This window comes from Narcine bancroftii, chromosome 3 (assembly GCF_036971445.1).
Source record: "Narcine bancroftii isolate sNarBan1 chromosome 3, sNarBan1.hap1, whole genome shotgun sequence".
NCBI classification, from domain to species: Eukaryota; Metazoa; Chordata; class Chondrichthyes; order Torpediniformes; family Narcinidae; genus Narcine; species Narcine bancroftii.
In genome coordinates, this window is record NC_091471.1 from 279,834,599 (window position 1) to 279,850,071 (window position 15,473).

At 46.1% G+C, this 15,473-nt stretch overlaps 1 protein-coding gene across 10 annotated transcripts in view; it reads left to right on the forward strand.

The window, feature by feature from the left end:
• The window catches only part of mad1l1 (mitotic arrest deficient 1 like 1), a 1,066,498-nt gene that overhangs the window by 568,774 nt on the left and 482,251 nt on the right, over positions 1-15,473 (forward strand). The window contains exon 18 of one of the 10 annotated variants that reach the window (XM_069928307.1): positions 761-1,247. The exons of 8 other annotated variants lie outside the window; for them this stretch is intronic. In XM_069928307.1, the coding sequence (XP_069784408.1) occupies positions 761-795 (35 nt within the window). In that variant the 3' untranslated portion in view covers positions 796-1,247. Of the gene's footprint in view, positions 1-245; positions 531-760; positions 1,248-15,473 lie in introns of those variants that run through there. One more of the 10 variants, XM_069928306.1, reaches the window with a different exon arrangement.

Sequence of the window (15,473 nt, forward strand, 5' to 3'; positions counted from 1 at the left end):
TATATAATTTGGTCAAAATTAGTCTGGCAATCCTTGGAATGTGAAAGAACCCACAGAATAACAAAATGTTGACGCCTTCTACATGCATTCCATTGATGAATCTGAGAAGTTTTACCACTGACATATCTCGATAGCAACATGGAAGAGGCGTTTAGTCTCCTGGGGAATGGAGCAATGTTGGCCATGTGCGGGCAAATGTGCAGTTTAAATTGGTTTTGACATTGTGGCCTCTTCCTGTATTACAGAGTTCGATGAAATTTCAGTAATTTACTCATCTGATACTCTACAGTGAACAGGCAGAGGAAACATTCGATGCGGTGATTCGTCAATCCCCATTTTTCAACTGAAGTCAAGTGTTTCCTTCTTTAGAAAGGAACCACTTTACTCTCACAGAACTACCGGATGAATGATGGAAAATGGTATTCTAAGAGAGCTGAGAATGATTGATGTACTGGACAAAACACCACAGTCAGAAAGCGGATATGAGGATAAATATGAGAAAAATATGTAAATAAAAATCTTGCACGAAATGCCTGATGTTTCCCTGAGTTTGTCACATTCTGCCATCACATGGTGATGGAGGCTGGTACAATAGGGAGATTTAAAAGATAGGCATGTGTATGTAAGCAACATTGAGGGTGATGTAGGGAAAAATTAGACGTGGTGGAGCAGGTTTCCATAAGTGGGTACAACATTCTGGGCTGAAGGACCTGCTCTATGCTGCTCTAATATTATTTGACTGTTCTTCCATTCATTGCAGGTAGAGCACATTCCTGGACAAGATTTTACACTTGAGTATGTGTCCTGTAAATTTGTACTATTTATCTGGTCCCTGCAAATACTGGTGGATGATGGTTGGCAAGGAAGAAGTGGTGTGCAATTTTTAAATAGCAATTAATTATTCATTACTAACTCTTTATACTGATTAAAAGGAAAATTGTATTCTGAAAGGAACTTGCATTTTATGATTGTTTTAATAAAGCTGCATTTAATCAGGATACAACAGAGTGTTTGGAATCTACACAATGCAGATTAAAGCAGTCATACTTTTGTAAGTATAATAAACAGCTTAAAACGACAGTGTGAGGGAAACAACACGTGGAAACTGTTGCGGATTTAGGAAAATGGCAAAACATAAGCCCAAATTCTGATGCAATTATTTTCCAATAATTATTTCTACCAGAGTAACTGCTAAATGTTATGATTTTCAGAGTTGATTTTGCTAATGGACATGTCTGCTTATTATTTGTGACTCTCTTTTTGATTAAAAAGTTTTAACATTTCAGAATGCTGAGATACATATTTTGCTTAATTTTCTTTCTGTTTACAACTCTTGGTGACTTGATTGATTATTTGATGGCATTTTGTCAGGAATATAAATTATCTTCCCATTACAGCTTTAGCCTTGCTCTGTGAATGCAGCATTCTCTGTTTGGCAGTGAAAGCCTCGCACTAATCAGGCAAGTTAACGTCAATTAAATCTGATCACGATCATTTGGACAGGAACGGTAATCTGTATTGCCCATCTGACATCAGAACTACGTTAACGCAGCTGAGTGGAAGCTATAGAAAATGACCACATATTTTCGACATTGTATCTTCCTGCATTTTACCCGAGAAAAAATTCAGGGCAATCTTGGTTTGGTTATGAGATCTGTTTTCTGTTGCACTTAAGAACAGTTTGGTTCTTTTTCAAGTTCAACTGTACATATTCAATAAGACGAAACTGCATTTCTCTGGTGCACACACGTATACACACAATACATAGCACATAAAAATCACATATTAGCATAAAGATAGCATTTAAAATGAATCTACATAAATATTCTGGAATTATATACTCAAAATTTTAAAATTCAAAGTTCACGTTCATTGTCGAGACTGTATGTTCCTACGTGTTTTGGCTACCATCACAGCATCTGCAAAGTTTCTCCAAACCCACAAACTCCCATATCTACTTTGACTACACTTCTTCACAACCTGTTAATATTCAGTATTAACAATTGTCATTATAAATGCAGCTATGTATTTTAATCACCTGATAATATAGATATATTAAAATAGAACTGCCTATTTTTGAGATTAGTATTGGTTAAGAATCAGAATCAGGATTTATTGTCATGAACAAGCCATGAAACTTGGTGTTTTGCGGCAGCGTCGCAGCGCAAACGTTCATATTATAACCATCTGATGACATTACTATAAAAAATAAAATAAAAGTAGGGCGGTGTTTTTGGTTCATTGATTATTCAGGAATCTGATGGCAGCGGGGAAAAAGCTGTCCTTGAGCCGTTGAGTGCTTGTCTTTAGGCTCCAGTACCTTTTCCCAATGGTAGCAGAGTGAAGAGGATGTGGCCTGGATAGAGTCTACTTTTTTAAGACACCGCCTCACGTAGATGTCCTTGATGGAGTAGAGTCGGGTGCCTCTGATGTCGCATGACAAGTTAACAGCACTTTGGAGTTTATTCTTGTCCTGAGAGTTGGCGCCTCCATACCAGGCAGTGATGCAACCAGCCAGAATGCTCTCCACGGTACACCTATAGAAGTTTATGAGAGTCTTTGGTGACAAACCGAATCTTCTCAGACACCTCACAAAGTATAGCCACTTGCGAGCCTTCTCTGTGATTGGATCAACGTGGAGGCTCCAGGACAGATCCTCGGAGATGTTGACACCCAGGAATTTGAGCTCTTGATGAGGACTGGGTCATGTTCCCCTGACTTCCTCCTGAAGTCCACAATCATCTCCTTGGTTTTGCTGATGTTGAAGGCAAGGTTGTTGTCGTTAAAACATTCAACGACCTGATCTATTTCCCTCCTGTATGCTTCCTCATTGCCAGTTTGTGAAGATAAAATTGTCAGTGCACATTACTCAAGATAAAACCTCAAGAAAGGACTTGGAAAGGAAGACTTGCATTTATGTGCACTCTATCATGTCTTCCACAATTGGCTTGAAACAATTTGTAATGTTATTTTCAGATGCAGAGATTTACAGACACAAACATGGCAGCCTTTGAGCACATAGCAAAATGCTTTTCCTTCAAAAACTTGGCAATGCTGTTTTAATAATTGAGGAGAATTATTGACCTAGATTGTGAAACCCCTCTCTGTTCTTGTGAATAGTGCATGGAATCTTTAATGTTCCTCCAATATTCTCCAAAGTTCTATCGTCGGAGCATTTTAGGATGTGGAACTCAAATTAACAACCTGACGAGAAGCATAAATGATACGAAAAAGCCAAAATAACAACATGAGGATTTTGGCATCAATACAGGTCATTCAGACTGCTGTGTGTGACAGGTCCTTTGTTGCAGCAACCCAAATCCAATATAAAGCCTCTTTTTCAATAGCTATAGATTTCATTTTGCTCTGCGTAGATATACTCTTAATTTCAAAAATAAACTTGTATTTGTAACAACAAAACTCTTTGTAATGGTAGTACAGAAGTTTGGGAGTGCATGCCAATCTCTCCTTCCCCTTCAAGCTCAAAACTATATAAATTTTGTTCTAATATATTACCTAAAATGTGAATACCATTTTCTTTCTGTTAAGCGTTACTTGTAAAATTCATGTGGCCACATTTCAGAAAACACTTCTGCAGTACCAAGAGAAACATTTTACTTCACTTCTGCCATTGGAAACAAATAGTTTAGGGGCAGTGCTGATTTTTTCCATCTCCCTGTTTTACTCCATGTTAAATGAGACGGGGGAAAAAACATCATTAACATAGTTTTATAAAATGAGCACGGGCTTGCATGAAACCATTAATCAAACACGAGAGGGTTATGTAACCAGTGTTGTTTTCAGAAAGAGATTCAGCCATGTTAGCACACAAAACATAGAACATTACAGCAAATATGGTTCTTAATCTTTTATCTGAAATCCATGGGACGAGACACTTTTTTGATTTTGGAATTTTTCAGATAACGGAATAATATTAAAGTAGTGGTAGTTTTAAATAATGGCGGGGTGAGGGGGGTCGCGGCGGCATTTGATAGAGGGGGTGGTAAATCAAGTGAGATAAAGATAGAATTCTCTTAACCATGCTGGCCTGCCAGAGTCGCCCTTCTGCTCTTTCTCCCTGCTCTCCCACCTGAGTAGACATGTAGCATTGTAACTTATCCCTGGTGTCTTCTCTAAACTTCCCTCCCTTAACTTTGTACAAATGTTCTCTGGTGTTTGCTGATCCTGCCCAGGGAAACAGCTGCTGGCTCTTTACCCTATCTATGCCTCATAATCTTGAAGACCTCTATCAAATCTCCTCTCATCCTTATACGCTCCAAAGAGAAAAGTCCCAGCTCTGCAAACCTTGCCTCATATGATGTTTTCCAATCCAGGCAACATTCTGGTAAATCTCCACTGCACCCTCTCCATAGCTTCCACATTCTTCCTATAATGAGGTGACCAGAACTGAACAAATTACTCTAATTGTGGCCTTACCAGAGATTTGTAGAGTTGTAACATGATCTCTCCACGCCTGAATTCAATCCCCTATTAATGAAGCCCAGCATCCTATAGGCCTTCTTAACTATCATATTAACCTGCATGGCGACCTTTAGTGATGTATGGATTTGAACCCCAAGATCCCTCTGTTCATCCACATTCTTAAATAACCAACCATTAACTCTGTACTCAGCCTTCTGGTTTGTCCTTCCAAAATGCATCACCTCACACTTACCCGGATTGAAATCCATCTGTTACTTTCTGCCAAATTCTGCATCCTGTCTATATCCTCTTGTAACCTTTGACAACCTCAGCTCCATCCACAACTCCTTCAATCTTCATGTCATCAGCAAACTTACTGACCCATCCATCCACCTCTTCATCTAAATCACAAAAAGTAGGGGAACTTGAACAGATCCCTGCGGCACTCCACTAGTCACCAATCTCCAGGCAAAATACTTTCCTTCCACTACTATTGTTACCTGCTCAAAAAACTCAATTAGACTCGTGATGCACGATCTTCCCTTCACAAAGCCATGCTGATATCCTTGAGTAGACCGTACTTCTCCAAATGCTCATAGACCTGATCCTTAAGAATCCTCTCCATTACTTTGCACACCACTGACGTAAGATGCACCAGTCTGTAATTCCCAGAATTCTCCCTATTACTGTTTTTAAAGAAAAGGACAACGTTTGCCATTCTCCAATCCTCCGGCACCTCCCCTGCGGCCAAAGACGATTCAAAGATCATCGCTACTGCCCCAGCTGTCTCCTCTCACTTCCCACAGCAGCCTGGGGTATATCACGTCCAGTCCTGGGGAACCTATCAATTTCGATGATTTTAAGGAGATGCAACACTTCCACTTCCTTAATCTCCACATTGTCTAACACACAGGCCTGTTCAATTTCGACCACACAGTGATCAAGGTCCTTTTCTCTTGTGAATCCTAGGAGACCATTTTACGAATTTGGAACTGGAGCTGGATGAACTCCAGATCATTCAGGAGGCATCTATAGTTTTAGAGAGGGGCTTCAGGGAGACAGTCACCTCTAAAAGGCAAGAGACAGGTAACTGGGTGACTATTAGGAAAGGGAAGGGGGAGAGGCAGACAGTGCAGAGCACCCTTGTGGTTGTTCCCCTCAATGTCAAGTATTCTGTTTTAGGTACTGTTGAGGGAGACGATCTACCAGAGAGAAGTTGAGGTGGTCACATCTCTGGCACAGAGGCTGGGCCCTGCCTCAGAAGAGAAGGGGTGAGAAGAGGAGAGCTATAGTAATTGGTGACTCATTGGACAGGAAAGCAGATAGGAGGTTCTGTGAATGAGATTGTGTCTCCCGGATGGTATGCTGCCTACCAGCTGCCAGGATCAGGGAGTTCATCGCATGCTGGAGGAGGAGGGCGAGTAGCTAGATGTCACGGTCTACGTGGGGACCAATGAAATAAATATGAGTAGAAATTAGGTCCTAAAGAGGAAAACAGGGAGTTAGGAAAGAAGTTAAAAAGCAGGACCTCAAGGGTGGTAAGATGTGGATTGCTGCCTGTGCCACGCACCAGAGAGGGCAGGAACAGGAAGTTGTGGCAGATGAATGTGTGGCTGAAGTGTTGGTGTAAGAGGCAGGGGTTCAGATTTGTGGATCATTGGGATCTCTTCTGAGGAAGGTCTGACCTGAACAAAAACGACAGGCTGCACCTGAACTGGAGGGGCACAAATATCCTGGCGGGCAGGTTTGCTAGAGCTGTTGGGGAGAGTTTACACTAGTTTGGCATGGGTTCGGGATCAGAATGTAAGGGCAGAGATTAGTGTAGAAGGACAAAAGCATGACTCTGTGTTAGGAAGGACAAGCAGGGGACAAAACATAAATGTAGCCGGTTATAGGGGTGGAAATGTGTATTTTAGTGCTAGGAATATGAGGAATGAAGGGGATGAACTTAGAGCCTGCATCAGCACGTGGAACTATGATATTGTGGCCATTATAGAGACGGCTGGAGGAAGGGCAGGATTGGCTGAAACAGGTACAGGGTTTGTGGTGCGCTGTTAGACAGAATCAGACACACACAAGGTAAAGACTGAACAACAGGCTTTAATCCATAAAAACCTCCACAGAGCCAGGCTGGCTGTGGCTGCAGCAACTCAGTGTGAGGCCTCAGGAGGCCAGCACAGACTTATATCCTGGAGGGTTATTGACACCCGACCGGGTGGGGCTTGATCTATTCAGGCTGACTGATTGGCAGCCGGCCAGGTGTTGTCCTGTCCCCTCACACTATTGCAGGTACAGAGGTTGCCCCCTGCAGTAGACTGGTGGTGTGCCACCACATTCATCCCCGGCTTTAAAATTGTCTCGGGGGGTTGGGGGCGGAGTAACAAGGAATCATACCCCCTTATACACATACAATATTTACAGGTTGAGATGATTCGGCGGCTGCTGGGGTCTCTGTGACTGTCTTAGGACTGGCTCCTGGTCACTGGTCAGAGGAGAAGTGGGGGGAGCTGGTGGCAGAGATGTGTGTGGCTGGTGTGGTACCACGCGAAGGGGTGGCTAGGGGTCGACGTATGCGGGTCGTATTGGATGGGTGGGACACAGGTTCGTCTCCTAAGGCTGAAGCGGGCCCCTGGTAATCAAAGAGGCCCTGCGTGCCCCATGGCAGCTGCCTGGGGACGGGGATGTATGCCTGGTCAGTGTCTTCCTGGGTTGGAGGGTGGTGTGGTGTGAGGGTGCCTCTGCTGGTGCCAGGTCCCTGGTTGAGACAGTGTCCTCCCTGCCACTGCCGAACCTAATGTAGGCATAGTTATGGTTTGCATGTAGGAGGAAGACCTGCTGTAACAGAGCTTCTGCCTTGTGTGTCCGTACATGGTTACGCAGTAGCACCGGTCCCGGGGACGTGAGCCATGCTGGGAGTGACATTCCAGTCGCCAACCTCCTGGGGAATGAGAACAGACTTTCGTGACAGGTCTCATTGGTAGCCGTGCACAGCAGTGACCGAATGGCATGGAGCACCTCGGGCAGGGCATCCTGCCAGTACTCAACGGCCCACCCTTTTGAACTGAGAGCCAGGAGGACTGCCTTCCAGACCACCCCATTCTCGCGTTCCACATGCCCGTTGCCTCTTGGGTTATAGCTCGTCGTGCGACTAGTCGCGATACCCCTCACTGTTAGGTACTGGCGCAGCTCGTCGCTCATGAAACTAGACCCCCAGTCGCTGTGGATGAAGGTGGGTTAGCCAAACATGGTGAAGATCTGCCCCAGGGCCCTGATGAAGGTGGCTGTGGAGGTGTCCGGGCAAGGGATGGTGAAAGGAGAGCGTGAGTACTCGTCTACTACCGTGAGGAAGTAGACGTTTTGGTGCGTGGAAGGTAGGGGCCCTTTAAAGTTATGCCAAGACCCTCGAGTAGCCTTTACGGGGTTTACACCCTGCACAGACCCAACAGGCCTCGGTCATGTCCCTGATTTCCATGATGGTGGACGGCAGATTTCAGGACTTAATGAAATGGTACAACCGGATGATACCCGGATGGTAGAGGGACTCATGCAATGCCTGCAACCTGTTGTCGTGCATAGATGTGCAGGTGCAAGAGAGAGCATCAGGGGAGTCGTTAAACTTCCCAGGGCGGTACTGGATATCGTAGTTGTAGTTGCCAGCTCGACTCTCCAGCACAGGATCTTCTCATTCTTTATCTTGCTCTTGTGGGTAGTGTTAAACATGAACGCCACGGCCCATTGGTCCGTGAGGAGCATGAATCTTCTGCCGGCCAGGTAGTGATGGGCCGCTTCCACAATCGCCTGGGCATCCTTTTCAATGGAGGAGTCCCCTAGCTCGGAGCCATGGAGACTCCTGGAAAAGAAGGCGACGGGCGCGCCCCCCCGCCCCCCTTGGTTGAGGGTAGCAGCGAGTGCCACCTCGGAGGCCACACTCTCCACATGGAAGGGGGAGTCCTCATCCACAGCCTGCATCGTGGCATCTGCGATGTCTTGCCTGATGTGGGTGAAGGCTGCCTGTACCTCAGGTGGGAGGGGAAGAGTTGTGGCTTGGGACAGTGGGCGGACCTTGTCCGAGAAGTGAGGGACCCACTGCGAGTAATAAGAGAACAGGCCCAGGCCCCTGTAGAGGGCCTTTAGTGTGGGTGGGGGGGGCAGGGTAACTCCATTAATGAGCGCATCCTTTCCGGATCTGGGCCGACGACTCCATGGGCTACGATGTACCCCAGGATGGCAAGGCAGGTGTTGCTGAAGACACACTTCTTGTTGTAAATGAGGTTCAGCTCTGCGAACTGGTACAGGCGCCCATCCGACTCAAAGGCGGTGTAGGGCTTGTCCTTTGGGTGGATAGGGATTTGGTGATACGCCGACTTCAGGTCAATCATGGAGAAAACCTGGTAGCGGGAAATCTCATTGACCATGTCAGTGATTCTCAGCAGGGGGTAGGCATCCTGCTGGGTGTACTGATTAATGGCCTGGCTGTAATTTACGACCATCCTCGGCTTACTTCCCCCTTTGACCACCAGGACTTGGGCTCTCCAAGGGCTATTACTGGGCTCTACGCCTTCTGCCAGGAGTCACCGCACCTCTGCCTTGATGAAGTCTCTGTCTGCAGTGCAATAGTGCCTACTTCTGGCGGCGGTTGGCTTGCAGCCTAGCGCAAGATGTGGGAAGGGCGCCGGTGGGGTGATGCTCAGTGTGGAGAGACCGCAGGTTGGCCGGGGCTGGTAGGTTGGCGTGCTGTGCAATGTGAGTGGAGGTTGGGGCCCCCCCGAAGGCAAGGGTGACACTCTGCAGGTGGCACTTGAAATCCAGGCCTCGGAGGAGTGGTGTGCAGAGTTTGGGCATGACCAGGAGTCTGAATCCTGTGTAAGTCTCCCCTCTCACCGTTATATCGACTGAGCAGCACCCAAGGGTACCAACAGTCTTATCCTTGGTGGCGAGGGCGATCGAGCAGGTGGTGGGGTGGACCTTTAACCCTAGGGAGTGGACCACACTTGGGTGAATGAAGCTCTTGGTGCTCCCACTGTCCAACGGGCACTTTGTTACCTGCCTGTTGACCCACACGTCCATCATTAAGCGCTCGAGATCGTGGAGAACGTCCCTGGTCAGCATGGTGGTGGCCAGAACCATCTCGGAGTCGGAGTCGTTGCTATCCGGAGGGATAGGGAGCGTCGATAGGGTGGCCTGGTTATCGCCTGTGTTGACCATGTTGCCGTCGGTCGCTGGGTGTGGCGTGCAGCAGCGAATGGCACCCGGAGACGTGGGGAGCATCAGTAGGGCAGCCTGGTCATCGCCCATGTTGATCACATTGTTCTCAACGTTGTTGTGGGCTTTCCGTGTTGGTCGCTGCCTGGCCCAAGATGGCGGCGGCACGTGGGGAGCCGCTGTGTGGCTGGCCTCCTTCCCCAGCCGTGTCCGCTGCGCCGGGGAAGTGACGTCCTCACGGCCGGTGGCAGTGACGTCATTATGTCAGCTGGAAGTGATGTCACACCGTGAGCCGGAAGTGACGTCTCTGTAGTTCTCAGTGAGGGTGAGGGCTGATGCAGATGCTTGGGGCACATGCTGCGACCATTGCTGGTGGGGCCGAATGTTGCGTGGTCGAAGTTGGGGAAGACGGAAGTCGTCATAGGGACAATGGCGCCACCTGGCACGCACATGTAGTGGGGTCCGCAGGGGAGGTAGGGATGTCAATTAGGGCCGCTGAGCTGCCGGTAGGTTGAGAGAGGCACATTTTTGCAAAGTGGCCTTTCTTGCCGCATCGGAAACAATACAGGTTCCTAGCTGGGCAGTTTTGGTGTGATCGTTGATCTGACCCACACCAGGACTCTCAGCATTTACGGGGCGCCGGGCGCCTGCTGCAGCAACGTTCTCCTCCCCTGCTCGGCCTGGGGCTGCAGCTGCAGTGTGAGAGGGCCTTGAGGGATCCTGGGGAATACCGGAATTGAAGGCTTCGACGTGTAGGGCTGCAGCTTCCAGGTTTCGGTCCACTTCCACAGTCCTGGTTAGGGCATAGATGTTGTCTTCCAGCAGCTTCTGCCGGATGACCCTCGAGCGTAGCCCTCAGATGAAGGCTTCCCAGATCAGCCTCTCAACCTCCTCTGCACCTACCCCGGGTTCAGCCAGATATGGTTGGGCCAACTCTCTCAAGTGTCCCAGGTAAGACTCAGCCGTTTCCCTGTGTTGCTGGGCGCGGGTGTTGAGGAGGTACCTTGCACAGACCACATTCATAGGGGACGTACAAGTTCTCAAGAGTTTCCATTGCACTCTTGTACGTGGTGCAGCCTTTGGTTACCTAGAAGGCTCGGGGACCCAGCTTTGACCTGAGTAGGACCAACCTCTGTCAATCGGAGTCCAGGATGTCGCCTTCATGTGCCTCGATGATTGCCTTGACCGCATGTTGCCAGATCTCAAAGCGTGTCTGGACTTCCAGGTGGCGTGGTTTGACTTTGAGGCTCCCTGTACTCAGGAGTTTTTCCATAGCAGCTGTGGGAAAATTTTGTGGATTAAATTGTGGTGCGCTGTTAGGCAGAATCAGACACACACAAAAGGTAAAGACTGAACAACAGGCTTTAATCCACAAAAACCTCCACAGAGCCAGGATGGCTGTGGCTGCAGTGTGAGTCCTCGGGAGGCTTATATCCCGGAGGCTTATATCCCAGAGGGTGATTGACACCCAACTGGGTGGGGCTTGATCCATTCAGGCCGACTGATTGATAGCTGGCCAGGTGTTGTCCTGTCCCCTTACACTCCTGCAGAGGTTGCCCCCTGCAGTAGGCTGGTGGTGTACCATCACAGGTTTAGATGATTTAAAAAGAATAGCATGGGAGTTAGTAAGTGGCGGGGAGGGGACGCGGGGAGTAGCATTAATGGTCAGGGATAGTGTCATGGCTATAGAAAGGGAGAATGCTGCAGAAGGAGTGTCCACTGTTTCAGTGTGGGTGGAAGTCAGAAATAGGAAGGGAGCTTTCACTGTGCTGGGAGTAGAGTATAGGCCCCCAAGTAGCCCTCGGGGTATCGAAGAGTTGATAAACAGGCAGATTTTGGAATGATGCTGGAAATACTCGGTTGTAGTTATGGGTGTTTTCAATGTCCCTAATATGACTGGCACCAACTGACTGCAAGAGGGATAGATGGGGCTGAATTTGTCAGGGATGTACAAGAAGGATTCCTGACACTGTATGTTGGCTGGTCAACTAGCGAAAAGGCCATACTGGATCTATTGCTGGGGATTGAACCTGGTCAGGTGGTGGACCTCTTGGTGCAGGGGAGTATTTTGGTGAGAGTGACCACAGCTCCCTTGGCTTTGACATCGCCCTGTAAAATGATAAAAAACAGTCAAAATGAGAAAGTACTTAACTGGGAAAGGGCTAATTATGAAGGGATGAGACAGGAACTAGCGAGAATGAATTGGAAACAGTTGCTAAAGAGTGAAAATACAGAAGTAAAGTAGGTGAAATGTAGGGACCACTTGTACAGGGTTCAAGTTAGGTTTGTCCTACTGGAACAAGGAATAGATGCTCGGAAAAGGGAATCATAACTGGCGATACAGTTCAGGCAACTAGTCAAGATGGAAGCATTCATTAGATATAGGAAGCAGGAAACAGGAAGGGCTCACGAGAAGTATACAGTAGCCAGGAATGAGCTTAAGAAAGATCTTAGGAGAGCTCGAAGAGGGCATGAGAAGGCCTTGGCCTGTAGGATTAAGGAGAACCCCAAGGCGTACTGTGTGAATGTGATGATGAGAATGAAGGTGGGGGCGCTAAAGGATAAAGGAGGCAACATGTGTGCCTGGAGGCAGAGGAGATTGGGGATGTTCATTGGTGATTTGATGGTGCTCTGCGATGGAGGTTTTTGTTTTATTTTGCAGCTGTTATTTACAATTGAGGAGCTTTGCTGAGCAGGAATTAAATCTGAACTAGGTTCATGGACTGGGCTCCAGCCTGAAACATTGGCTGCTTCTTAATATCCGTGGATGCTGCATGACCTGGTTAGTTCATCCAGCATGTGTGTAGACTGCCATGAATCTATCAAACTGGGCTGCATTGCAGGCTCTATTCCATGAAAGGATTATCCTATCACGAAAACTAATCTTTGAGCCCTAAGTTTTTGCAAACTGCATTTTTTCTAGTTTTTGGTCCAGCAAGTGAGGCAGATATTTCATGTTTGGCCACATGCTGTTGATGACTGGCTTCAGCAACTTCACTGGTTGTCTCCTCTTGATCAGTTCTTGGACTTGCAACTCAAACACTCTGCTGAGCTCCCAGAGTGAAGGGTCAGTGTAGACTTCACTGAATCTGCTGCCAATTTTCATGAACACCTGATCCTCTGCATCCAATTGCTGATTCTCTGACTGCTCAGGAGGTCCCTGGCAGACTGAATCTCTGTGGCTTGAGACAAGATGGACTAAATGAGATCTTTCTTTTGATTGGGGGTAGTGTTACGGAGAGCAATTGAAAGAAACATTCTTGAGGTCATCTGGGTCAGTGGGAAGAGATTCATACAGGGGTATGAGCAGGGGAAGCTGACTGAATTCTGCAGTGAAGTTGAAAACTGGCTTTGATTGATAAGAGCATGATCAAAATAACCATCTAACAACTACAGAACGGAAGAGGCCATCTCGGCCCTTCTAGTCTGCACCCATTTAAAGTGAACTCCACTAGTTCCACCTACCCGCTCCCTGCCCAGAACCTTCCAACCCTCTCACATCCATCCACTCATCCAACCTCCTCTTAACTGACAGAATTGACCCTGCTGCAACTATCTCTTCTGGAAGGTCATTCCACTCAGCCACCACTCTCTGAGTGAAGAAGCTTCCTCTTAAGTTACTTGTAAAGTTTTGGCCCCTAACCCTTAACTGGACCCCTTGTTCCAATCTCCCCTACCATCAATATAAGAGTATATTGAATTTATAAAAAGCACACTCTCAGACATTTCACATAAACCACAGAGCTATTGAAAGAGTTCACATCTATTATCAACTGACTGCCCATATAGAATCCAACGAAACAGCATTCCTGCAGACAGGGATGTGTGCAGACGTGCGTGAACACGCACACAGACACACTATAGAGTACTTAAAAATCACGTATATACATAGAGATATCATTTAAAATAAATAAATATAAATATTTTGGAATGATTTACTCGGTGACAGGATACTGTTCAACAGCCTCACTGGCTGCAGGAGGAAGCTATTTCCCAGTCTTGCCACTTCTGATTCTGATCATCCTTTACCTTGGCCCATGTGGGATGTTGGAGGTTGAGGGGAAAGTCAATGTTTAGCAAAAGGATTCCAGAGTTTAAGGCTTAAATAGCAACCCTCAGTATTTGCACAAGAAAGACAATAAGCAAAAAATGGAGGACGACAGAGATCCTGAGGAGTAGTTCAACTGTAATACCATGAACATCATTCCAAACATTGAGTGGAACCTTTTTGGTGCTTTATATGTACGTCAGCTTTGGCATTCCTAATCTAAAGAGAATCACAATCTTTTTATACTACTCGGTGATAAACAAGAAAATCTGCAGAGGCTGGGGTCAAGTTCAAGCATCCATAAATGCATGACAAAAGGCTCAGGCCCGAATCTTTGGTTATGTCTTAGTCCCCACGCAGGATCCTGCGTGGCCTGCTAAGTTTCTCCAGCATGTTTGTGTATTGAATTGACATCACTGACTAATTACTTTTTGTGGAAATACTTTCCCTCCTTCCTTCACACCCCCACATTAGTTGGTGAACTGTCCACTTAATGTTGAGGTGGCAAAGGGCAAAAGTCCTGTATCTATTTGGTGAATGAATGGGTAAATATAGCAATTTAAATAGCATGAATGCCTTCACCTTATAATTTTTGTGTTTAGCTCATTCATGTATTAAGTATCTATTTATAACATGGCATTGAAGAGAAGAAAATGTGGACAGATGGAACTGCTGTACAAAGCAGAAATGAACAGTAATACTATTGCAATTTTGATCTTGGCTTATGCTATTTAATCAATATAAAACTGGAATTACAACAAAGGTGGCATTTGATGTTTAAACTCCAGTCACATTTTCTTCTCACTACCTTTTTACAGAGGATGTGAGTAGGATACGCACAGTGGGATACAAATTGGGCAATTTGTTATCGTTTTTTCCAAACTATCGGCCTTGGATAAATGTTGCAATCAAAAGCACATTTGCTTGATGCAGTGAGTTTCTACTGTTTGGCAAAACTTTGAGAAGAATGAGATTTCATGTATTACGCTTGCATGGAGCTTGCTGGGCAAATAAGCAAAGTGAATGAATTTCTCTCTGGGAAGTTAGAATAATTAACTCTCAAGAGATTAACTTTTATGGAAAGTGTCTTCAACTAATATCATGAGTGGTTGGTTAAACTTAAAATTTACCACTCTTTGATAAGATGATCACAGACTAGAGTCATAACTGTCAGGGACCCTGATGTAGCTGCAATGTGACAAGAAATTATGGGACCATGTTTTAACCAAACTGCACTTGAAAGCCTTAATTGAGAAGAATGGCTCTCCGTTGAACACTTTGAATTGTGATCCTGAATTGAAAGAGATGCAAGTACTTGTTGTTTCAGCAAAAGTACTTGCTTTTTCCTGATTTCAGATGACTAGTCATTCAACTAATACACAGCTTGAGATTGAATAAAACACTTTCTCCTGATAGATTGGGTACTGCTTGACTGAGCGTGCATGTTGAGTCCTATCAGCAAATCTCTTGTGGCCTTGCAACCTGCCTGCTGGGCTCTGTCGCCCAAGCTGAAATTATGTTTAATTTTATCAGCTACAAAGGAACCAATCAATTTACCCAGGATGTTTGCGTGTTTCTTACGCAAGAAAACAAAGTTTTGAGCTTTGATAGATGCACAATTATCACATCTAAAAAAAAATACTTTTGCAACCACTCAACTATTCAATCCCTTTTGGAGAATTTCATTTCGAGGTACAGGTTGGTAACAGGCCCCACCAGGCCCACTAGCCTTGTGCTGCCCAAATATACCCATGTGACCAATTAACCTACAAACCCTGAGTGAAACGAGAAAGTAGTTAAT